General features: G+C 36.9%; 1 protein-coding gene across 1 annotated transcript in view; it reads right to left on the reverse strand.

Moving 5' to 3' along the window:
- Positions 1 to 27,167, reverse strand: part of COG5 (component of oligomeric golgi complex 5) — a gene marked incomplete at its 5' end in the record, with an annotated part of 185,378 nt that overhangs the window by 56,236 nt on the left and 101,975 nt on the right. The window contains 3 exons of the mRNA XM_017745891.1: positions 5,319 to 5,396; positions 5,491 to 5,603; positions 6,685 to 6,850. Coding sequence (XP_017601380.1) covers positions 5,319 to 5,396; positions 5,491 to 5,603; positions 6,685 to 6,850 — 357 coding nt within the window. The remainder of the gene's footprint in view (positions 1 to 5,318; positions 5,397 to 5,490; positions 5,604 to 6,684; positions 6,851 to 27,167) is intronic.

Consider the following 27,167-nt stretch of genomic DNA (forward strand, 5'->3'; position numbering starts at 1 on the left):
TAATGTTGTTTACGCTATACATTACAGGTGCAGAGATGTCAATAAATGACACTGTGATTTTAAAAATGACCTTGATTTTTTTGTTTTACTGCAGGGCACAGAATTTCATTACACTGGGTTGATCAGTTTATATCCAAGGTGCAATAGTTTCTAGACTTTCAGCAGTAGTGCAACATTTTAAAAAGGTCTCTTTATGCAGGTGACAAAACAAAAGCTGGTTTGCTTTTTTTTTTAAAACCTTCTTGACTAGAATATAAAGTTAAGACTCTGCATTCCATAGAATACTGGAATTCTTAAGCGATCCCTCAGAAAAACCAACTTGTAAGGAAGAAAAATACTTAGGTATTAAACAGTGTCCTAGATCTTCAAAACTACTTAAAACATTAATTAATCTTTCCATATTCCTGCAAGATATGCATCAACTGAAAATAAATGAACTTAGTATTCAAAAGCCAGTAACTACCCCAGGGATTTGACAGCTTTCTTCTACCCAGAGAAATGATTTAGTATGTACAGCTTCAATTCAAACTATGCTTTCACCTTGACTACTCCATATCCCCTCCAAGGATGAAAGGGTGGTTTGTTACCATGTCCACTCAGCCTGGAGCTGTTAAGGTAAGATTGACAAGAATGATGATAAAAGGCAGCACTTCTGGTAAATGTATTTCTTTTCCAATGGCAAGCTGACTAAAAACCAACTGACTTAATAACTTGCAGTCATCACTGATCTGCAATTTGCACAAACACCATCAAACCAGAAGTGAAAAAGAACGAAGGTCATTATTACCTACTAACCCACGCCACCTCCACACCATCCCTTTTCTTCACAGCTGCACATTTCTGTCAGAGAAACAGAATTAAAGTTCTAGAGAAATCGTAGTGTCATTAGAAAACCATTGCACAGGCTCTGACCCTCCCATGTGAATTAGAATCAAATTACTTTTAGAACGGCTGTCTGGGCACACAGATCCATCCAAAATGAGAATTGGGACTTTTAACTGCTATGATCTTTTTCGCTCTTTAAGAGTTCTCAAAAATCCTGCAAGTGAATTCAGCAGGGCAATTTGTAGATCTGAAACAAAGAGCGTCTTCAATATTTTGGGAACCAAAAACCTGCTCATCCACCTGTGTTTAGATCTTCACAAAGTACCTCATTATTGCTTAAATAACAAACAGAAATCACAGCAGAAATGATGTGCAAGTAATCCAATTCTGCTTCTACAAAAAATACTGAAAAATAAATCATATACTTGCAATAATTGGTGAAAACCATACTATTTTCTGAATTCACAGAAGACAATAATTAGATTATTTTTCAATTTTTTCCACTTGGGATTATTTTTTAATTGGGTCAACTGAATGTGAATATGTGATGATAGATGTGAATAATTTCAAAGCAGCAACATTTTTTAATAAGTTTGGACAGGGAGGAGAAATAAGAAGGTGAAATATAAGTACACTCTGTCAATAAATATCTATATTTTCCATTTATTTTCTTTATCTTATATAATGCTGAGGACATTTCTTTCTGTGTCGTTAACACCTCATATTGCCAGTGTTGACAACTCAGGAAAAAAGCCTGCTTACTCACCAAACATTCATCAGCAGCAGCAATGATAAGAGCCCTCCACAAAGTACATAATAACACTCCCTACAACTCTCAGCTCACTTTTTTACCCAGAGGCTTACATAAACGACAGGGTTTGTGATGTGCCTTGGTTGCAAACAGGACAGCCAAAGGCAAGCAAGGACAGATCTGCCTGTACTTTTCTGCCCAGCGGAGAGACCCCAGCTCATCCTTTCTACTGACCACCCCAAACCCCCACTAAAAATGACTTGCTGCTTTTCAGGCTGCTTTTCCTCTTTGCAGAACTGTTCCCTGACGCCTATGTAGGAGTGAAGGACCCAAAATAGATGAGGAGCAAAGATCATTTTCAACTCTTTTACAAGGGGCTAAGAAGGACTCTTATCTCTAATTAGGAAGGTGGCTGTCACAGAATATGTTCTGCTGCGATTTACACTGAAGTCAATTGTAGTTTAGGCATTACAACAGCTGAGGAAGGATTAGTCACTACACATTAAAAGAGAGAAGCAATAAAGCAGAATAAACTGAAATAACTTATTAGCTCTCTGAAAGTGAATGAAGCAATTGAAAGAACTGATATAAATAACCAGTCATTAGGTGAACAAAAATATCAAATTTACATTATTTAAATCTTATTTGTAATTTTAATTTTTACTCTTAACATTATGACAGCATTAACCCTACCTTTTAAAAAATGTGTGCAATGAAAGCTCTATTCATTTTCCCCAAAACTAGAAACTCCATGAATTCTGAATTCTTTTAGCACTCTTCAACTAAAATCTAGTCATTAAAGGCCTTTTTTTCTTACATAAAACCCAAAAAATGTCCATTCAATCGTATTTCTCCTTTAAATAGTTCATAGATTTGTTAAAAAATCAAATCTGTAATTTAAATGTGTAAAAATTAATAATGAATCTATAGTTCATGACTAGTATGAAATGAAGCTTTTAGAAGGTACTATGAGTGCATAATTTCTTTTCAAGATTTCATTAATTTCATATTATGACAAAGGAAAAATACCAAAATCTAGATCTGCACAGGGAAAAAATGTGCAGTATAAATTTAATCTCCAGATTCTTCCATGATCCTCATGTAAGCCTGAGTCTGTTACTTAACTCTTGGCCACATCTAAAGCTGGTAAAAATTGGAAGGGAATTCTGTAGGAGAAACCATAGGATAGAAAAGATGCAGGTGGTGTTGTTGCCCTCTTGCTGAACTGCAGTATTTAAAATCTTCCAAGTTCTGTACCTCAGTTTCTTCATCTGTCAGGTTTTGTTTCCTTTGTTTTTTTAAAAAAGAGAGTTTTTGTGAATCCTTTAATTAATTAGCTAGAGCTTTTAAAACTACATTTTTGGATACAGCATGATACAACACTACTAAATATTAAGGTACCAGGTAATAAGGAAGCCGGAAAGCACATGTTTGAGATAATAATACAAAATTAGAAAAACTGCAGGCTGTGCTATCTGTGAAGAGAAAGACACAAAAAATCCCCAACGGAAAAAGGGAATGATGACTTAAAAAAAAAAGGCAAGTAGCTTCCTTGCTATTAAAGGACTTGTGCTTTAAAAAGGCTGGGTCTCCTCCTCTCCTATGCTTCCTAGGATGATACTTGCACTGCAGTAATCAAAACAAGGAAGCAGATGGACAGGCAAAGTGGTACTGCAGCTGCTGCAGAAGATGACTATAATAATAATGTTGACATCAGTAACAGTAATTAGTGCACAGACTGTAGAGTGGATGATTCGTTTTCCTATCTTCTGGAGTGGGCATGCTGCTCTAGCAAATGGGTACAATGTTAGTACCTTCGGCTTGTTTTGTTCATTTGCTCAGTTTATTAATGAAATTGAATACAATAAAGAAAATGCAACTTCTCTTCCCCTCCAGAACACTTGCTGAAGAAAACACATTTCAGTTTGGTTTAATATGAGATGGAATCTTCATTAGTAAATGGCAAAACACCAATTTCTTATTTATATCTAAAACAATTCATACTCTCCCATACAGCCATCTGTACATATGCTCCTGAATTTCAGCAGCATGCAGTACTTGCCTGGTTTTGTCTGAACAACAGTTCTACTCTTTGGTGTGACCTCACCCACCTGCAGCCTGGTGCCGCACCTTTTTCAAGAAACACCAGAACAAATGGTCTGTGAGAATGTCCAAGAAAAACACTGTGCATACTGAACCATTTCAGGCAAGAAGTAAGTAAAGCATCGGTACCATCAGCAGTACTGTGTCATGCTGAGAGAGTTCTGCTAGCAGAACATGTGATAAGGATGTACAACTCCTCCTTAGCTGCCCCACTGAGAATGACCATGTCCAGCCTGGCACTATACTACACCAAAACACTCACCAAAGAGCAATGTAACTGGAAGAGTGATAACTGTGGAAAAGTAAATAGATGGATTTTATTTGGGAAATACAATTTTTCACTTAGATGCAATCCTGCAATATGAACTTAAAGTGAAGGAAGAGTAATCAGAGAGATCATGGAACAGGCTTAGCATAAGACAACCCAGTAAGTCTTTTATTTTCTAATGAGTTTTTCCTTACCCTGCTTACACTGAAATTCATTTTCCCTGGTCATTTAGTCTCCAGGATGATAAAATATTTTTTTTGGCTTCCCTCAATCATCAACCTCAAAAACTGGAAAAGCTCCTTCTTCAGTTGGTGAAAAACTCCTTTTCAAGTGATGTTTTGCAAGAGGGAAGAGTGAAAGTGAGAAGCACGGGCACAGGGTGGGAGCCACTCATGAACACCAACAGATCATTTTTCAAAGCTCCCTTTCCATCCAAACTTCCTGAGCCTTTCAGCATTTCTAGTCTGTCTCCAGGTTTCTGCTGACCCACTGAAGGGCTGATCCACCCAGGCAGCAATAGATATTTTTTGCCAGATTGAACTTTTTTAAATTAAGAAAATATGCTAAAAGTTTCAAAACTTTTTGAGGGGGGTTGTGGGATTTTTTGTTTTGGTTTTTTTTGTTGTTGTTGTTGTGGTTGGCTTTGTCTGTTTGTTTGTTTGAACACAAAAAGAGAAGCTTGAAGTGCCTCATAGAAAAGTGATGCTCTGTGCAACGTCTTCTGGAAATGGGCTTAAGAGACAGATAAAGGCTGTATTTAACCTTCATTATTTGCTTTCACTGTTGAGAAGACCACGTTTGCATATGAAGAGCTTCCCCACGTTATTTCAAATATTAAGGCCATGTAAATTAAAAATCCAGTTATACACTTGGCAAGAGATGTCAGCAGGGAGACCATTAATCAAATTATTCCAAATATGAATAAAAAAAATGCAAATGAATGGAAAATAATAGGTATTCAAAAGAACAGCCATGATTATTTTTCAAGGGAGAAATTGTCAAGAAGTGAGAAACAGATGGCTGAAAATGATAGATGAAGACACATTCTCCTATGCAAACGAACAGATTTAATTAATTACTCAAATCACATCATATTATAGAATGACATTAATGATCCATACAGTGGTGCCTTATCAGCTCCCTTTAAAAGAAAACAAAAGAAATTACAACAAAATGAACATGTTTACATCCTAAAGATATAACCCACAGACCCCAAATATATCCTTCAATGTTAGTTTGACTTTCAACACTTTCCCATCAACTTAATTTTAAAAAAATTATGGAACTGTAAAATTGTAAACAAACTCCTCCTCTCATCACATTTTTCTTCACAGATTTACTAAACTATGTTCATCTAAATTAAAACTTTACCTTAACTATCTCCTCTATGAAGCAGACATGTGACACAGGATCTCTTTTCTTTGCCAATACTTTCTGCAAATGCTGCACCTGTAGGAAAGGATTTATTAAGAGAGAAAGTGACATCTAAATTCTTATATCCAAAATTGCATGACAAGACAAACAGGAATTAGCTGCAGAGTACCTGTCCGCAAGCAGCACAGATCTGATCCATGAGTTTCTCCATGTTTGTCCAGAGGGCTGCTCGAAAAGCTGCTGTGTTACCAGGTGTTGGCATAGCAGCTCTACCAGGGCCACCTAAATTGTTTTTAAACATACACAGCAGCACAATTCAGCTTCCACACACGAAAATTAAAATACTAGAAATATAGATCTCTGTGCACTTTGACAGATACTTTTTTTTTTTTAAAGCAGCCTAAAATACCTTCAGAACAGAGCTTTGTGAATGGCCTCAGATGTCTGAACTGAGAAGTTGACTAAACTCTGAAGCTCAGTGGGGATACTTCATGCTCATAACTGTTACATGCTCTACCAATTCAGACCTCCACAGAAACACCACAGTAATGCCAATGAGCAGTTTTGCAGGATTTAATAGCAAAGTGAAATGGCAGAAAGAGCATCCGGGAAAAATAAAGGTATTACCAGCTCAGGACTTAAATGCATAGACAAATTGCTAAAAAAAAGTGATTCCTTCCAGAAGGGCATGAAGCTTCTAAACAACCACTTCCCTTGAGAGAGGATGCACTTCTTTATTATGCCACTGATTATGGGTCTGGACCCCCACCTTGTTGCAAGACTTGTTTAAAAAAAATCAAATGTTTGTATCACCAAAGTTCAAATTTGCCTGCTCACCCAACTCCTCAATATCTTCTGGTATCTGACCTAACTCAAAACTAAATGTTTAATAGTGCAACATTTCTTCATATTGAATAGTCTGCTTTGAAACAACTTCCACCTGACAAAAGCATAACAACGTACTTGCAGGTTTCTTCCACTGGTTGCAAATAATTTCAACCTGTAGTCCTCCCACCAATACAAAGAAAGCAGAATTTGGAGTCATCTTTCCATGAGAAACTGCTAAGAAAATGCCACAAAGTTGTAACCTAATGAGGACAACTTTCTGTGCAAGTTAGGAAGGAGAGGCAGGGAGGAATAAAGGAAAACGTCCGAGCCAAATATCAGACAGTCCCGATTTTGGCTTGCAAAGCCAAATTAAATGATTTCTGAGATATGCCTACTCCCACCCTCTACTGGTTAAAGCAAGCAGGGAAATGTTTCTAGAACAGGCTTGGATGTGAGAGTTTCTTCCATTTTATACATACAGTACTCCTGTAAAAAACATAACCAGTTACCATTCTCTGTAAAACAAGAATCATACCTCTTGTGACTGTTTGAGATGGTTGGGTCAATACTTTGATATCCAAAGCATTTTTTATGTTCTCTTCCAGGACTGTGCAGTATCCATCCACCACATTAGCAATGGTATCTTTCAAAGTTCCAAGATTATGGAAAACCTGAAGAGCAGTTCCCACTTGCGTAGGATTCTGGAGAAAGAAGATATTTTAAAAATAATGATTATCTTTAGCTGTTCTACTGGGATGTTTTAACCATGATGAGACAGCATTTTAGTGGGCAAGTTCATCTTTTAAGTTCAGTCTGCTAATTCATTTTGTTTCAGTTACTGGCATCCTTACCACAAAACAGAGAACAGAGGGTAAAAGGAGACGACTGATTTCCTTTGATCTCTGAGCAATGCTTTGCTTAGATCCCTTTGGTGCTATCCTCAGAATATGACGAATGGAAAGAAAGGAACTGGAAGCCCTGCTGGCAGTATCTAACCTGGGGTGGGTTATCAGCAACTGATCCAGTAATTCTGGGGTTAGTTACAGTACAACTCTATTCAGCTATGGTGTAGTTAGTAATATTGTTTTAACATGCACTGCTTGTTACAGTACTGTCAGTTAAGTCCCAAATAGTTCATTAAATGTGATACAGGCTTTAAAAAAAGTACTAACGAAGGATAATAAGAAGCAAGCAGGTCAAACCCCTGCTACTGACTACTGCAGAATTTAAACTTGTATTTCTACATTTCTATTTCTACTGTTGACAGTAACTTTATTTTCCTCACAGCAGAATTAAGAAACAAAGTAATGCAGTGATTATTTCCAAAGCTTGGGAAAAAAAAAAAAAAAAAAAAAAAAAAGTCAATACAGAGCAGTGAAAACTATCCAAAAACTGTCCAGGTCCACTATTTAAGAGACCTCTGATTAAGATTGAATCTGATGATAATTCCACTTAGCAACACTAAACACTGGCATGAGTGCTATTTAGCAAGAGAAAAGCCTCAAATTATTGCCTTTGGAAACTAAGCACTGTCATCCATACACTGAATACTGCTTTTTTAATTAGCATTCACAGGCAATTAGTGGAGGGGGCAATCAGTTGATCACACACACATTAGAGATGCAGTCCTTTGTCATTTTTCTTAGTGACTTGTGCCAGCAGTAAAGAACATCGTCTGACAGAAATGCTGGCAGTCAGGCTGGACAGAATCATCCGAGACCACAGGCACTTCCCAGGACAAAGCCCACTTTGGCTTTGGCCATGGTGCAGCTGCTGTGCTGAGGATGCACTTGCTGGTACATCCACCTATGGCAACAGGTTTTCTGATCTGTTGGCAAACAATGCTCTCCTCAAACCCAACATTTCAGAGGTCACACCCCTATAACTGCACATTCATGCCACTTTTTCTAGGGTTTCTATAAAGATCAAAACCACAGTTAAAGCAAAAAAAACCAGGTCTCATCTTCTTTCCCAGCTCCAATGAGGCGTTCCCAGGTTTAGTGGAAAGCAAAGGAATATTAGGCATGCATTATGGTTTGCAGACCTTATACTAACTATACCAGTTTCTTTTTCCAAACAGTGTGGGAGTTAATGAGCATTCCCAGCATAGTATTACGGGTCTGGGACTTGTAGGTTTAGTTTTTTGACAACTTGGTATGCTGTAAAATTTCTAAGCATCCTGTGGGTGTGCTTGTGGAGGTGGGAAAGTAAGCCATAAAGACTGGAAGATTAATGGGATGTCAGAAAATGAAGAGTACTATAATGCAAGCAGGGAATTTGGGGACAGAATGAACAAGAGAAAGAAAATATAAATGGGAAGAGGACAGGGAATAGAATGAAAAGACTCTGGAAGAAAAAGAGAATGAAACTGAAAGGAAGAAAAGACAGAAAAGACACACCTCATTTACCAACCTTTCCTAAATTGTTCTAATTTTTACAGAATACTTACATGATTATGAAACCAGGTAGTGAGTCAGTAATACAAAATCAATACCTTACTACTACTATAGGAGCGCTGAACTAGATTTCAGCCAGGCTCTAAAGTTCATATATTAAATCATAAAAAGTAGAACAGCATCAAAAGGTGAGCTGGGCACTATCCAGCCTTAAATAATCAATGGCCAGATACTTACTTTTCTGACAAACAGGCAATACAGGCACAAATAATTGCAGGCAAATAATCAATCTTAAAGCTCCCACATGACAGTTTAGCAAACTAACTCTGCATCTACTGGGCATGAAAGACACTAAAACATGCTCCAAGAGAGCCTGAGCTTTATTTCTAAAGAACTGGTTTTAGCCAGAAGTTTCAAACCAAAATACATCATTATGGAAACTGCTGATACTCAAAGTATCTTCCAAATCTAGTACCAAAATTAAAATCAGAATGGAACAAAGATTATGCAGGTGGCCTATTTCTTATTTGCTTTAAATTGTGGACATGGCCACAAGATAGAGGGTTTCTAGCTCATGTGTTCATCTTGTATAACTGGAATTGGAGACATATCAAATCCCTGACAATGTAGAACAAAGTGTATTCTTTTATTTGATTCATATACAGTAATTTTCTCACCTCAGAAAACAGTTTTTGTTTCATATGCCCCAGACAAGCTATGTAACAGTCCATTGTTGGTTTATGACTAATCCTAAGAGAATGGAAATTTTTATGCACAGCTAGTTTCTAGGTTTAGACAATATGTTAAAAAAAAATGAAGCACCACTTGGGACAAAAATTATGTGAAAAGAAAATGTTGAAAAGCAGTGCAGAAATTAATTATTGTACTTTAAGGCTTGTATAGACATCTCAAAATTAAACTGTTCATCATTAATACACACTGCACAAAAAGTTGAGAACCAGTATTTCAGAATTTGCTACTACTAACAGATTTTATTGATAAGATTTGTACCTAACATTTTCCTTCTACCTGACAAAGCTTAAAGCTAAACAGTTCTGAGATTCGACAGGCTGCCATAATTTTTATCAAGAAGAAAGTATGCATTCAAAGTTAAAGAGAACTAACCCCAACAGTGATCTACAAAGGAAAATGGAATCACACCAGAGAATATTCAGAATAGCTATCCAACAGGAACAATATGGAAAATAATATAACTACTTTTGAGATGGAATTTGATGAGTTCATCAGCAGTATTATATAACCAAGTTGTCTGCCACTGCAGGCAACCAAACTTAGCAATTTCAGTGTTCTCCTAAGAATCTCTGTCTGTAAAAAATTTGTACATTTGCCATAAACTTGAAGCTATGGCAATCAAGAGCATAGAGGTCAAAGAAAAACAGAGGAGCATTTAGTAATATGTTAGCAATACAGTGTAATCTAAGCTCGTATAAACACAAGCATACACAAGTGAAATAAAAACATGACCCCACAAAGTGTAGGGACACAACACTACCTACTCAAAAATTAACTACAGTGATCTTCAGACTGCAAAAATTATAATGAATCAGGGAGTTAAGGAGAGGTGGCATTAAGTCCACCAATAATACCCTTCTCCATTCAAAGCACTCCTCCATCTGGCAACTCACAACATAGTATGTTACAGATAGATGGAAACTAAATTCCACAAATGTAAGTGCTTAAGAAGATTCAGTGAGTCATCAATTCAACATATGAAGGAAATAGAAGAAAAATCAACATGCTCAAAAGCTAGTTCTACCATGAAACAAGTCTCACAAATATTTTTCAACATCAAAGTTTCTCAGCATCCATCAGACAATAGATTAGACAGCTTTGTCAGAAGGCTGATACCAGTCATCACCTGAAAAAAACAGAATGGGTATTTCACTTTATGTTTTTGCAAAACATACTCATTCAGCAGAAAACTATGAAGAGATGTTCACACCAGATGCATTTGTTCATTTTCTCTATCAATGAAAACTGTTCATTTTATTAACATAATTTCTGATTAATTTTATCCCATCCCATTCCATTTGGTTCTGTAGACAATCATACACAAGACGAGAAGTAAGTGTCATGCAGTCATTAGTATGAATGTGGGGTTTTTTCCACAATTACATCATGCCATTGTTTCAAAGACCAGGCAACTGGACTCAATAACCCAGCAGATGCTGTCCAGGCCAGCATGGCAGTTACAGTCATTCTCAGAGCACAACCCCATTTGGTCACTTTCTTTCCCACAAAAATAACAACCCTATGAAGACTAAATACAAATGTCATTAAAGACTTAAATAAATATATATTACATTTCTATTTTGAAAATATCTCCTAGGATGAAACCAAACAATTTTATTGTGTTAACTCCAATATTGCAACTATTTTATAAGGTCCAAAATTGTAGTTTTTTATTTTAAGATTGCCACTAGTATTATCAGAATAATTTTCTGAAAGCATCGCTAAGGAAAGAGCAATAATCTTTTTCATCATTAGAAATGCAGCTTGGATGAGCAAATCTGCTCCTCACAAGGGAGTGTGGTGATGACGCTGAGCTAATTTGGTGACAGGAAGATTCCTGGCATAAGGCTGAACCAAAAATAAGAAACTTGGTTAACAAGCAAAACTAATGGCTCAAGTGCTACAAACACAGCTTCCAAACTCACACTCCACCTTCTCACAGTACAGGATTCACCATGTGGATCGTTCTTCTCTACCCAGTTCTGTCTTAGGGAACTTCACATCATTATTTCTTTATCCAGTACAAGTATGTCCCTAAGATCCCATGCCACAGGGTTTTCACCTGTGTGGACTATCAACTCCCTTCTCAAATGAAAATGTGTTAATTAGCAAAAATATTTATGGTCAATACTATCTGTGGCAATTACTACTACTTTCGTGAAGAAGTAGTGTTACAAATGTAATTAACTGTTAACTTTCATGCAGTTAAATTTCACAAGGACCTGCACCACCAATAATCAGAACACCTCTCTAAGGAAATGCTCTTTTACAGTACAGTTTGGAAGGACCATATACAGAGATGTCAAACTCGGATTAGTCCCTCACTTAGAAATTACTTCCATAGCTACTAAGGTATACAAGAACATTTCTATTGTGCTGATTAAAATCAGAACAGTGGCTCTGAAAATCTTTACCATTCTGCAGAGAGCAGATAACCCTGTTCAGGAGAGGCTGTGGCAGAAACCCCATAGAAAATTTTCACCGCCATTAGACAGATATCTATACATATACAGATAGATAGATAGATATTACTCATTAGCTGTGATTTCAGCGTGCTGTCACATCCTCACCTCTTATGTAAAACATTTACCATGTCCCATATGCAAGCAGTAGACGTGTAACCCAGCTCAAAAATAATTACATAGGGTGCTTAGATGGAGGAAGATCCATAATTACTAATTATTCCAGGAATCACTTAAACAGAGTGGTCTGACAATGTGGCAAGCAAGGAATACCACAACATTCCCTAACCATCAAGAAATAATCAGCACTAAAATACAACAATCCTAGAACAGGATGCGCACTGAAATAACCAAACTCGTAAATTAACGTATATTCTCTGACGAGGAATATAAAAGGCTACTGCAGTCCTTACAGAGTAAATGCAAAAGCAGTTTCCATCTTATACTTCTGAGTACCTTTGACTGGCATTTAGTATTAACTAATTTCATTTGACAGAAGATTTTCTATATTGGGAACTGTTTCAGTTACTTTTTTAAGTTTACTTCACACAGCTCCTTTTGTTTGTAGAACACAGCAGTTGCAATTTCCAACACAGTACTGCTTTACAAGGTCAAAAAAAGACCCTTTTGTGAGGCTGGAAATCCCCAGTCAGATGCTCCTTTACAGTGTTTGCCCCTTCTCTCCTCTCACTACCATTACAACATGCTGCCTCCTTCAAATAATTTTCCCATAAATAATGTTACTATCCCTAATGACAAGTACTACTTGAAGACCAAGTGACTGAGAAAGTTTTGCAAGCACTTGCAGCTACCCAGTTCTTAGTCATCTCTCACAGACACCAGAAGTGAAAAAATTAGAAGTTATTCCAGGAAAAGCTGCAGTTCAATTTAAAGAGCTCAAACAAGTAAACAGTGAAGAAAAGTTGGCCACCTAACTCACAGTCAAGGCAAGATGACCTACTGAGCAGAATTAATAACTGACTAAGAATCATTGGAATTCTTGCTTTGAGGTATAACTCAGCTACTTTAATTGAAGAAAAAGTAACAAAAAACTAAAAGTAGAAATTAAATGCCAATGAAATTCAGTTTCAGTCTAAAAACAGTATTTTATTCTGTTTCCAAAAGTCCATGCCTAAAAAAATTAATTGGTGTATCACTACTCCTAAAAATGAACCTACTTAGGGAAGCTCATCTCTGTGTTCATTATCACTCCATCTGTCTTTTACTCTGTTCATCTCTAAAACCTGAGCAACAAATGAAAAGGTCAAATGTGTAAAGCCAGAGAGTACAGGCTTCTTCCTAATGATATCCCAGATATTCCTGTTTTGGCCTTTGCAGTGTTGGGAGGAATGAGAGGTTAAAATATTATGATTCGTTATAGAAATATAATAGGTAATACTGATATAACACATTGGCTAGATTAGAAAAGAACATTTTAAGCCTTAAGAGGCAAGAGTCCCAAAGCCAAACATTTAAATATGGTTAGGTTATAACATCTACCTTCTGTGAGCCCATGTTTGGAATACACTACCCCTTTTGGTAGATGGGCTTTCACATGAAAGGAGAACAGCCACAAAGCACAGTTATAAACCTCATCATGTCCTCAAACTAGGTCAGCCTTTTGTTTCTTGGAATAACAAGAAGGAAATAGCAAGAAGCTTTGCACTACAAAGGTTGAGGAGGGAAAAAAAAAAGAAACAGTAGCAATAAAGTACTAGAAAGCAAAGAAACAAGATTTTTCAACACAGCTAAATAGCTTGCCAAAACACTTATTCACCATAATAGTGTAATCAAAGCAACAGATGGCTAAGAGCTAATGGGACAGAAAGGCATCAGGAACTGTTGTGAAGAATTATCTCATGAAACATCAAGCAATGTTCCAAAGTTTACCAAGCCTTAGGCTACCAACGTGACAGCAATTTCAAAGAAAGTATCTGGCACCTCTGAGGACAGATCAGCTAGACTGACTAGCCCATAACAATTACAAATTTTATCCTACAATGCACTATTTGAGTGTAGGGAGAGTATAAAGTCAGAGTAGAAACAATACCAAATTTAGAAAACTAGTTGGGCAACATGGAAATGGGGGCTTCTGAGCCAAATCAAGCTTTTTAAAATGCTGCTCTCATCTCTTACACAATTTGACCAATCTCTAAACCCCTTACTGATAACAAACCAGTTCACACCTGAAGATGTGGCTTCTCTATTAAAAACACAGCTGGCCCTTTCTGATGAAGTTTAGAGAGCAGAAGGTGAGATTGCAGCACCTCTCCTGTCCTTGTGCTACCCCAACTTGCACCTGCTGATTCAAGTCCCACTACTGAAGAAGAGAAATATAAGGACACAAAACCTCATTACTAATTTTGATATCTGGACAAAAGCTTGTGACCAGATGTTTTCTTCTTCCTCCTCACAATGTCATTATGTACATGCTCACCCTGTTAGATGGTTGAACAAAGCCATTACAAACCAGAAATGTCAAGTTTTACTTTTAATTCAGTATTAACAATTAACATTAGGAATTAGCTACTGAAGGGTTATAACACGTTTTTCTCTCTTTACAAAAAAATCTAAAATCCTATTTCAGACAAAATATCCTTTAAATGGTATGCTCTGAATGATTTAAATATCTACCAAAAGCCATCTGGGTTTTCTTGTTCTCCTGCTAGTCATTGCAACAAGATAATAATTACCCATGCAAGTGACAACATCTCATTTCTGGAACCTGTGCATATATTGTCAACAGCCCTAAAGTGCCCTCAAGTATTTAAAAGGAATGAACTTTAAGAAGCTGTTTAGTCTTTTCATCTAATATTTTCATACTCAACTACAGACAGATCTCCATCAAGGTCAGACTTGCTGTTGGATAGAATTTAAAAATGTTTTTTTTCTTCTTAATAAAAAGTTCAAATTTATTGTATCACACACCTACAGGAAAGTTTGCAGATAATTTGGTGAAGAACTGTAGGTTGGCAGGACTGCTGGAGATGCCTTAATCCACCTGCTTGCTCAAAGGAGGCTTTACCACAGCAGTCTGCTCAGGAATGAGCCAGAAGACATGCTTTCTGCTCCACTTTCCCTTCCTAGTTCTTCTTACAGTTTCAGGAGAATGCAGCAATGGACTTGTGCAGTCATTTTCATCAGGTTTCACTGAGGACAGCTTGAAAGAGAGCAAGCACATATATACACCCCAAACACTTCTTCAGTGTTGGCAGTGTTACCCACACCCTGACAACAATCTCAGTCTTCCAAGTCCTCTTGTAAATTTGTCCACTGGGAGAAGCATGACAAAACTGACCTCTTTTTGTTACAGAATCTGCATTTATAGAAGCAGATTTTACATCTTTAGGCTTTAAAAAAACCAAAGGTTAGTCCCAATAAAATCAAATGGGCAAAGCTGTATCATACAAAAACTTTACTATGAAGGAAAAAAACCTGAAGTCCTCTAAAGAAAAAGAAATACTGTGCAGCAAAAGAAATAGCTTTGCCTGCAGCTAGCACAGGCACTGGGATCCAGTTCCGCCACTGAAAAAAGGCAGTCCCCTCCCCTCACTTCAGCTGTCAGCCAGCAATGCATTCTGAAACCTTCACACAAATGGGAACTTACTGGGGGTGCTACCTGCAGAAGGACAGAAGGGAGGTGAAAAAGGAGAAGAATAAGCAGCTGAGTGCACCTCTTCTTCCACACAGATGACATTATTCATCACCCAAGAACTGCAGTATTTTGATGCAAGATTTCTCCTTTCTAATGCAACATACTATTCAGTTCCCTACGCCATTTAAGCTTACCCAAAGCTTAAAATCTTTTGTTACCATAAATGTAACAATGTACAATAGCTCAGAATTTCATGTGGCACTGAGTAGCAGATCAAGAACACAGTGAAGCATTGATTTTTTCTGAGAGGATTAAGACAGAGCAGGTTTTTAACCTGAGAAAGAGGCAAAATGAATTATATTATCTTATTTAGATGAGTATCATGGCTAATCAATCATATTTTTCACTCTGCTCTATGCAGATGTGGCTTATTAATGCTTTGTATGTTCTTCTTGGATCACCTAATTGCATTATTGCAGAACCTGTTAACAATCAACAGTCAACAGTAGAAACCACAAATAGAATTACAGTCTGGGAGAGGCGTTTAACAATAACATACTATCTTATCTGGACAGAAAGAACCTCAGAGTAGCTTTAGTTTTGAAGAGACACAGATACACGAAAGTACCAATTTAAAAGGCTGGGATGGATTATACAGAGATTCAGCCAAAGCCCACGTCAGTCTCTGCTCAGTCGTATCCCTGGAATTTAGCAGAATTTCATATATCCTGTTCACCTTTGAGTATCTAAAGCAAATCAGAAATATTTAAATCAATTTGGTATAAACCCCTTAAATGGACTAGGACTTTGGAAGACTACTTTATTTAAGCTCATTCTATAAAGACTAGACCCATGTAATTAAAACACTGCAACATTTGATAAAGAAAAACCTTCATGGTCTCCATTCCAGTCTTACCTAAACTATTTTCAACAAGATCTAATCTTAGCCTACCTTTCTTCACCTGTAGCAATGCAAACACCACTTCCGTATTTCCCAGCTCTACCTTACCCATCCCCCAGTCCATCCTCCAGCCCTTCTGCAGTCTGGTTCTCGTAACAGCTCCTTCCATTCCTATCTTTCTCTTTGGAGTTACCTTCAAGTCCCAAACTTAGTTTCCAGTTTCTGTACTGACACATAGTGTTCCCAGTCTCCTTCATTCTAGCCCTACAGTGTATTTTATTTACAAAGCCTTTCACACCTGAGCAGTTCATAGCAGTGACCCAGGCCTCTCCGCATATAAAGAGATGAATCAATCATCATATTTGCATTAATTACCTTAAAAGTACTAGAATCAGATACATTCTTGCCCTTGTAGGTATTATCTAGTCCTATCTCAGTGTGGTTAGAAATGTCCAACACATAATCGTTGGCAGTGTTCCAGTCCAGAGAAACCACCTAAACAGATGGACAACCAGAAGCAGACTATGCAACAGCCCCTAATTTAAAATAATTTCTGTCTGCAAAGAAAGCTAAACTCAGTATTATTAAACATTCCTGTGTTTTCATGATGAATATTCTATGAGGAATAATTTTTTAGTGATCACAAATGACACTTACTAATTGGTTTGAAACCAAACTAAGTGTTTTATATTTCAAAATAACTAGTCTCAGTGGGGAGATCTAAAACACAAGGTCATTTTTAATAGCTTTCTAAGGTATTCTGACTTTTTTCCCCCCCTCACACACACACACACACACTGCATAGCTGCTAATTAGTTAGAATTTATTGATATCTAAAATTTTTGGAACAGTAATGCTATCCAAATTCTTCAAAAAGCATTATCTAACTCTAAATTAATATGTATTTAAAACATCATCTACAATGGAAGATTAAGTTTTCATGTTTACTTGACAACTGGTCAAATTAATTTATATGAATCTTCAAAGAAAAAAACTAGAAATTAATTTAAAAATTATCCAGCTGATCCTCATATAAAATTGTCACTAAACAGAATACAAAGATTTTGGCAAACAGCTAAGTGGTGATTCATAGCAGAGTGAAGGGATATAAAACATTAATGGCTTCTCAATTTTCACCTATTATTTCACCATAAAAGACAGTTATATAAAAATATTGTTCAGATCAGAAGCATTTTCAGGAATACCCATTTATAGAAACTATTTATAAACCACTTTCTTGCACTATCATAAAAACAGGAGCAGAAATTACAAGATTAGCAGGGCCACACAATAATAAATCCTTACAAATAAACACTGGAAAGTGAAGGCTATTTGTTGTGCTGCACAGAAAAGTGCAATAAAGTACTTGCAAATACTCCATTATCCAGTCACAGATTTTCGGTCTAATTCTGCATTTATGAGTCACAAACACCTACATGGGGAAAAAAAAAAAAGAAAGAAAAAAAACTCCAGACACATAATCTGTCAATCCACTTTGATTAACCATTTAGAAAGGCTACGAGCAGTAAAGAGTTTTATTTTTACAAAAATGTCACAGTTGGACATCAATTGCATTAGGCTTCCTAAATTACCTCTATATAGGGCAAGTGCACAATGGCAAAGTGATATAAAGCTTTCTATATCACAGCTGAAAGCAGACAAAGTCTGCACAATCCCATAATCTGTTTCTAATTCAGTATACATCTTTTAATAAATGTGCACAGACTTATCAAAATCTGAACGATCAGGATCTCACAGGACAAAAGAGACTACCACCATGTCTATTATTGTTAAGGCTTTATAACTCTGCAGTAAAAAGTTTAAGTCAAAATGTGAAAATAAAACCTTTGTCAATTAAAAAAAAACACCCTATTTTTCTAAATTTACACACTATAAAAGATTAATCTACTAGTTCAGAGTGACTTCTCCACCAAAAGTCTTTCTTTCCCTTAATAACCCTTTAAGGACAGCAGAACTTTTTAAATTTAAAAAAAAAGGTAAGTCTTCCTTATGTATTCTCTGGGTATTACATACTGCTTTCCAATACTTCTAGCAGCAACAAACATGACCACCAAACCTTATAGACTATGCCCAGGAACTTCAGTGACCAGAGAAAGATGAAATACTTCAGCATTTGAGCTCACATTTTTGGAATATCCCCAGGAAGTGCTATATTTAAATGATTAATCACTGGCATTCCAGATATTTACTTTAACTCAGAAACATTAATGTTCACACATATATATAGATGTATGTACACTATTATGCATCATCAGAGTGCTGAAACAGACCGAAGTGAATCTGTAAGTCATATCATTACTAGCAGCACCGTATTTGTGTTCTTTTTTATCTTCTGCATGCTATACTAATAACAACAAAACTTATTTGATGGAGTTTTCTTTAGCAAGGGCACGGAGAACAAATATCAAGTGACTTGGGATCTAATATGTTCACATCATGCTTTGATCTTCCATCTGAAAAATACTGACCATCATCCACAATTGAAATGTGTGCTAAAGATATATTTATTTAGTTATTGCTCTCTGCACCACCTTCTTTTGACCTTTGTGAATAATTTTTCTGCCTATGTTTTCTTTAAAAAACCCACAAAAACAAACAACAAAACATGTGGAAACACTTATAAGCTAGATTTTCCAGCAAACATGTCTCACCAACCATAAAGGACAATATTGCTACCACAGCATTATAATACATTACATAACTGACAAATTTTAGATAAGAAGTTCATTGCAGGATATATAACTGCAAGGCTGAGCCCAGAAATGCATTTTCCCCCATGAAAAGCAAGAATATGTATTATCCCCTCAACACTCCTCTATTCACTTCCTTCCTTTTCAATTCTGACCACAGAGAAGACACCAGAGTTTTCTACAAATACATGGACTTCTTAAACAGCTGAAGATTCACTTTCATTTGAAACTGTTGTCGTGAAAGGTTTCCATAGTACTTTCTTGCAACAATCACTGCTTCTGCCTTCTATATTTCTATTTTAAAAAATAACTTTGAGTAGCAAAAGAAGGGGAGATTGAAAATTAATAAGAAAAGAAATCACGGACGGGGGAATGCCTAACTGCCTCTGCACCACAGCTAGAGCAGCAGCAGAAAGGAAGTGATACTAAAAGAGGCTGTTTGCTGTCCCTTCTCCCTTTGCAGGTTTAAATCACCAGAGTATGGGAAAGCTTATTTTTAATATCAGTTTCAACCATGTGAATTCCTGGGTAAGAAGTATAGCAGCACAGTTAATGAACAGTCTGTGAAATAGTTCTTTCAATTACTTGAGTCTGGTTTTAAGTTACAGGGAGCAAAAAAATACCTATTTACTAGAGTTCAGATTCAGCCATGTAAGATGTGATTTTCAGCAAGTCACTGAGGCTGAAATTCACAAAATAAGCCAAGAGCAGAACTTCCCAAATACACTATCTATACTGAACTACAATTATTCTTCCCTTTGCCCTCGAATAGCACATCCCTTGGGTCTACACCATCTTTATTAAGTAGATCCAACCTCTAAGAACACATGAATTGTCTGCACGAGTAAACAATAAGCATGTAAAAGATCACCCAGTGCCATGCCTTAGTCCTGGAGCCCTTTGGCAGCCACAGCAGTGTGTGACCACCCCAGCCCTGCCTGGTGCTCAAGGGCAGGTCACTCCCTCCCAAATGAGACAAGGCAAAGCCTTCAGGCTTAGGATCCGGAGCACCCTGGCCTTCGTTTCAGCTTCCTGAAGTGTTTTAATGCTTCTTCTCCAGCACCTTCATTGTTTTCATCACTTGTGCAGGTAAAGAAGCAGTGATCCATGCCTAGAAGGAAGCCCCAGGTACTTAGGCTCAGGAAAGGTAGCAGCTGGTGAATTCCAGCAAAAAAACCCCTAGAAGACCTATAAACGTGCTGAGGTTCAGTTTTGATATACTGACATTCTCTGCTGCAAGTCTCAAATCTTCAGTGCTTAATTCACCAAGTGCTTAATTCAGCTCACTTAGTTCACCCAGAAGACTGAAGTGGTTTTGTGAACCCACTCCCATACCTCACACCACACTCTCCACCACCACAACCCATACTGTGCATGGCAAGACCTGGGAGCATTGTAAATCTGTACATGACCTTTTGTTCTCTCAGCTTCTCTTCTTCACCTGCAATGATGCTGGTACTTCACCTGTGTCACAAAGGTGCTGGTAGGGGTAACAGCAACAGCAACAGTAAGGAATTCTGGTAACACAAATTATGGAGTTATTTAATGCACAGAGACATCCCAAATTCAGGTAAACTTTTACTGAAAATGCCAGTCCCTCAGCTCAAAAATACAGAATACCAGAAAACAGCAGCTCCATTTTCGCTATGCACACCTGGAAACAATGTGCAGTAAATATGAAACTTGCCACAGGGAATTTTTGGAAGATGCATAGAAGTTTCTCAATCTTGGAAGCTGGTTTCCTTCTACTGGAAACCTGGAAACCTGGGTAACATACATTATCAGAAGAGATGCTTATTGATTTATCATTAATACCAAGAATTAATCTGATTAAATGTTGCTATTCGGTACTTCCTCTGAATTAACTGGTCCATTAAAAAACATGCAGATATTTGTAACAGCTCGCACAAGGCCTAAACAAAAGATGACAGCTGAGCATGTCAGCTAAATTTTCCTAGCTATGTACCAGTAAATAAAGCCCCATGGACTGACAAAAAGTAAAGACACTAGACAACACATAGAACTAGGCACAAGGTCTCTGCAGACATTAGATAAGTTTCATGTGATGTTAGATACTCACTTTTTGAGAAAATTAAATTATTATTTTAGCTTTTATGTTATACATACATAATTTAGTACCTCTAGTTACCAAGCTAAATATAAGAAAGTTGTCTTCATCTTCTGGACAGACAGACATCCTGAATAAAGATTAAAATGCCATTTAAATCGTGCACTGTTGCCAAAATGTCTAATAACTGAAATTCACTATTTTTTTTTTTTTTAACGGACGTTCTGAGGAATTCCCAGAAAAAGATTTTCAGTATGCAACACTGTGCTTTATCTGTATTCAGACAGATTCATACCAGGATCACTAGTACGTTGTACACATTTTTAATAATGCTGTCACACGCTAAACCAGTTAAGATGAAAACCACACAATTCCAGTTTGAATATAATGACACTATCTTCAGTGGAGAAAAGGTACAGATGATAGAAGGGAGAGATGTGGGGAACGGACAAGGAAATTGTCTACTGTCCCCTTCAATTTATTAATGTAATATGATGCTGTGTTACTGCAAGTGCTAAGTTCTGCAGTGCACTGAGTTTATGTATAAATTTACATTGTGCCTTAGTGCTGAAGTTCTGCAGCTCCACTTAACCTACATAAGTACTGTGTCCATCTTCACTCGCCTCCAGTATAACTCATTTTCAAGAAACAATCTCCAATATAGAAAGAAACTCAAAATCTATTAGGATATATGTGTTAACAACTGTACACAAAAATTATCTATCCATAATGTGCATTTAAATTCCAAAGATGTGAGCTATACTCTACCATTTCTTTACACGACTATTATCTCTACATCTGCACACAAGCTTTTCAATGCAATCTTATATTAAGCAGTTAAGTGGGTGTGGTGAGTACAGCACAAATATTTTGAGAGAAATTCCTGACTGGATCCTTTCAAATTATTTGCAGTATCTTAGAAGAACATTACCCCTCAAAAGACCAACAGAGTTCCTTTGATTATTTCTGACATAATGTGCATTTCTTAGACATACAGAGTCCCAGCAAACCACAAACATATGCACTCCATTTCAACCTCATGCTCTAATTTAAAAGCTTTAGTAAATACCAACAGATAGTTTAAACACAGAGATTTACACGTATTTCTGAAGGTCTAGTATTATAGAAACATAGTTTTACTTGGGAGAATATATTACTCAGACTTGGATCTCTACAGCACTCATCACTGGAGCTTCCTTTTCTCAAGACACCATTCCTTGTTTCCAAGAGCATAAATTCCTCCCTGCTCTACTTAACAAACACAATACCCATTTCATCTGTCCAACAAGCAATTATTTTAAAATTTTTGTTTTCCTAATTTCAAACCATTTGATACATTTTTTCTTCAGAAAATTTTATTATTTTATTATTTACTAGTTATTTTTAAAAGTTTCTTCATCTTCTATTTAATACAAATGTTATTGGTTTGCCTTGCAGTTTGCTTATCACAACCAGCCACTGAGGTCCTTGCAGGTAAGAGTGCTCCAGATAACAGTTACCTAAAAAAGTCATCATTCAGATTTTCAGCATTCTGACAAACCACAATGATTCCTTTTTTTCACGTGCAAAACATGCTGCTGGTCTATATACATGAGAGAGGAAATGGCTGGTATCAAATGCCTTTCAACCCCATCCAATAGTGTGCCAACGGTTTTACAAACTTACTAATGTGTGAAATACAGTATTGAATTGTCAACAAGGTGATTCACTTTGTTTACAGCAGCAAATATTTTCCATTAGTGAAATTTGAAACCCATTAAAGATGTGAGTCTCTCGTCAACTGTAAATCATAAAGCAAACGCAGGGATGCCCAACCCTTCAGGCTGGGGAGGCCACTTGCCTTTGTGCAGGTGCAGAGAAGGGCCATAGGCCACATTCCCTACTCCATGAAAAGACTGCAGCACACACACAGAAGTGGTGTTGTGTGTGTCACAGATGTGACACTTGCTGGGGAATTGGCCCTCATGTACATGGAGGCTGGCCCTCAGGTGAGCTCTTATGTGAGCATCCACTGCAATCAGGGTGCTGAATGATCAGTTCTGGTGTCAGTTCCAGGACGCCATATCTAAATTTACCACACAGATTGAAAAGATTTTCAGAAGGAGTTCAAGTTCACTCTCCTTCTATAAAACAACAGTTATCTACAAATGAAAATACAAACCATCTAGCAGACATTTACCCAAACTGTTATGAGTAAGTCTAGTTTTCATTGCTCCCCACTTGACTATCTCTCAGGTTAGTCTACATCCTTCTTGACATGTTGAATTCACTACTAGAATCCCCAGGGCTGAGTAGAGTATAAAGGTCACTCTGCTGAGTAGAACTAAGGGATTACTCCAGGTATACTTTTGTTTACACCTCCCAGTACAATATTTTCCTCCTTTGTATCTACTTGACATGGCTGACATTCAGCTCGTAATTCACTATAACCTCAAAATCCCCTTCTGCAGGTCTCCTATCCACACTGCTGTTTCTGCTATATAGCCATGCTTTTCTTCTCTTGTTCCTTTTCTTCATGCAGTACCTTACACTGTTCCTTTTCAGTAGCATCCTGTTTTTTCAAATCCATTTCACAAGATCATTCTAATTCTGTCCTTACAAGACCTCTTAATCCTTCTTAGACAAGCATAGCCTGCAAATTTAATAAGTATATTCTGTATTCCATCATCCAGACCATTAATGCAAGCACTGAATAGTGCTAGCCCTGGGTTAAATCCCTGCAGAATTTCACTGGATACAATTTTTCCATTTTGGAAGAGAATCAACACTGTGTGTGGTTTTCCTAAACTGTTCTGTATTGATCTCTTAACAGTTTAAGATTATCCTTACTATTATTAAGTCTAGATAATCCTTCCTCAGTTTGAATTTGAAAATGCCACAGGTAAAGAAGTATTACAGACAAAATATCAGATCCCACCTTTCACACCTCCATCCACTAAACCGAACACCCTTTAAAAGAAGGAAACTAAGCTGGTCTGACATAACTCACTCTTGAGAAACCTGTGCTGGTCATGAGGCAGACTCAGCACATGTGCGGTTATCAGGCATTTCTGGGACACCAAGAAAGTGTGTGAATGCGGGCCATGTTCATACACACAACAATTTTAAGGCCTGTGCATAGGAACGTATCGGGGGAGCATCATGGAAGGCCCTCAACACGGGAAGCACAGGCCTGGCACGCAGTGAGCTCTCAAAGGCACGTACCAGACTGGGCCTCTGTCCCAAGGGGCTACGTGTGGCTTGTGGACTAAAGGCTGATTGCCACTACAGCACATCATCCTAAGCACAGATATCAGCTGCTTAAAATCTGTAACCCAAAGAACTATGTTGAGGTGGAATATTCTGTGGAAAGAGAATATTTTCTTCTGAACACTACATGGAATTACCAGAAAAGTACTTCCCCTTTCCAGGAGAGAATAAGTAACATACTCTCTTCTAGCACCCAATTCCTTTTTTGAAATCCAAACTAGATAGCCTCTAAAATTTGCCTTTTAAGGATTAAAGGTGATAGCTGAGAAGGTCTAGAAACAACGGTTAAATCTTTTAACTGTCAGCCAGTAGAAGTCTTCTTCTTGTATTACATATTCCTGTGACACATTACCATTTTTAAATAGTATCTAATGTGTTTTAACTAAAATTCAATCAATACATTTGGAAGGCCAAAAGATTTGTTACCTCAGAAAGACATTTACTTTCAGAACTATAAAATATTAACATAGCAACATGACTGGGAATGCCAAGAGAAGTATTCAAAAGATGATTTTACCCTTAAAGATGTGTTCCGAAATTACAGATGCTGCACTTACTCCCGATTAGCCTAACTTCTAATTGCTGACACTCCCCAGTAACATGACTGCTTAGTGGTAAAGGAACACTTCAATAGTTGTTTCATCAATATGCTTAGTTTTGGACTTCTGTCACCCATCATCTAATAGCCCATATTGCTGCTAATCATTGTAATAACCCCCAGTTTTCAGTTTTCCATCACTGACTGCTTTAGCTGATCTTGATTATTCTAAGGGAGATGATTTGCACAGAGAAAATGTAGAAGAATAGAAGAATGCCCACAGTAATCAATGAAAATTGGGCAATTAATCTCACGTAGGAAGCAGCTGAGCTCTTTTTTTCAGTGATAGCCTGGTCAGAAAATCAGCTGCTGCTACTATGAAACCAGCACCTCTAGCTGACAATCCTGAAAATCCTGCCATTGCATGTCTGTACAGTACCTGTACACAGGTATTTTCCCACATGCATCTACACTCTGTTACGCTGACCATAATATGGAAAATTTGCTTTGCTATCTGTTGAAACATTAGCATTGCATTTTTCAGGAGTACATTTTCTCCCTTAAAAAAACGATCACCTAACAGATACATTCATGGATAAATTAGCTAATCTCTTTTCTTTAATTCTTTTAATCATATTGCATCTCCTCTACAAAAATGTTCTTTAGCTCTTAAAGATTATACAATCTTACTTACATAAGAGATTATATGTACATACTTATACTGATTCTTGAGTCATACATATCATACTCCCCTTTCACCTTAAAATCTATAGTAACTCACAATTCAGAGTCTTCCTTAAACAAAACTGTTTGATGGCCATCTATGTTTTAATTAGTAAGAATGGAGACAAACTAAAGGAGGAATGGTGCCAGTCATATGATTTCATTGCAAAATTGGAGCAGGTGAAGACTTCACATCAGCAACAAGGTGTGCCAGAGTTTACTACTTCCAGTTAAGTAATGTTAGTAATTACTCACAATGTCTGTATCTGGCCCTGGATATTATATAGGGTTCTGAAGAGGTTTTTGCTCTTTGCTTGTATTTAAAAAAAAAAATTTATCCATGCATTTTTGCATTTAAAAATGCAACAAAAGCAAAACACCTGTACAATACAGCCTTTAGATGTCCTCAAAATTCAACAGAATTTGTCTTCCACACTAGCTCCTGTCAAACTCAATTACAGCTGACGTCAAGAAACTTTCTCCTCTCGTAAAATGTAAAAATAAAAACTCCACATTTCCAAAAGTTTAGGGAGGGTTGTCCCCTCTTCTCTACACAGCAAGTGTCTGAAACACTTTGTCTTCCCAAGGTGTTTAAAGCATTGTATCTGTGCTTTTGACATCTTATTTCAGATTCAGATGAATCAGAAATAAGCTAAAAATATTGGTTATCATGGAAAAAAACCATAATACAGTCTTTCATGTTTTAGCATTTCAGAGTAAGAGCCTGAAATAGTATTCCGCCCACACTCAAAAAATTGAAGATATGCAAAAACTCCCATGTGCAACTTTATTATCTATTATTGAGATGGGAAAATGACAACATTGGCAAAATTTTGCCATTTTTGGTAATAAAGTAGGAAAGCAAATGAATTGGCTTCAGTCCTGAATCTTCTAGTGAACAGCTGGGAAGGAGGAGGCAAACAGCAGCATCCTAAAAGCCAAACTGAAAGAGATGAGCCATGGATGGAGAAAAGGTAAAAAGAATGCCTTACTCTCTTTGGCTTGACAGAAAAAGGGCAAAACAAAGAAAAAATAATTGCAATTTTTATACTAATTCTGATGACATGTTGATGCTTGTTACAGGGTTGGATTAACACAAATAACATAAAGACTTACCATGAAATTAAATACAAGCTATGCGCTTTAATCCTTGGAAATAAAAATCGGCCTTTTTCCACTGAAAAGACTACTATAGCTATTCACTGTAAAAATAGATTATATTCAACTATACCTTTACCTATTTTTACCTTCCTTGCCTTCTCTCTCCTCTAGTTTATTTTTACTAATACTCAACTCACAGGTACAAAACAACTCCTAATTATTCCAGTGAAAATTAAAGTTAAGTGAAAATTAAAGATTACTTTTTAATTATAGAGTCTTCATTACTGACCAACATTTCTTCAAAAGGTAAGGGATTCCAAAGAGACTGCACTATGAAATATTTCTGAAGGCCATGTAAAAAACATGCTTCCTACGAAAGTCTACAGCAGTAGTGAATAACAGGTGGGAAGGTACAAAATGTGAGAAAGAGTACTACGGTTTTAGTAGATCTTTTTAGCCTTCATCTGTCTATATATGTGAAGCTATGCATTTCACAAATCTTCTCTTGCAGATTTTGAGAA

The sequence above is a fragment of the Corvus brachyrhynchos genome, unplaced genomic scaffold, assembly GCF_000691975.1.
Source record: "Corvus brachyrhynchos isolate BGI_N302 unplaced genomic scaffold, ASM69197v1 scaffold239, whole genome shotgun sequence".
Taxonomy (NCBI): domain Eukaryota; kingdom Metazoa; phylum Chordata; class Aves; order Passeriformes; family Corvidae; genus Corvus; species Corvus brachyrhynchos.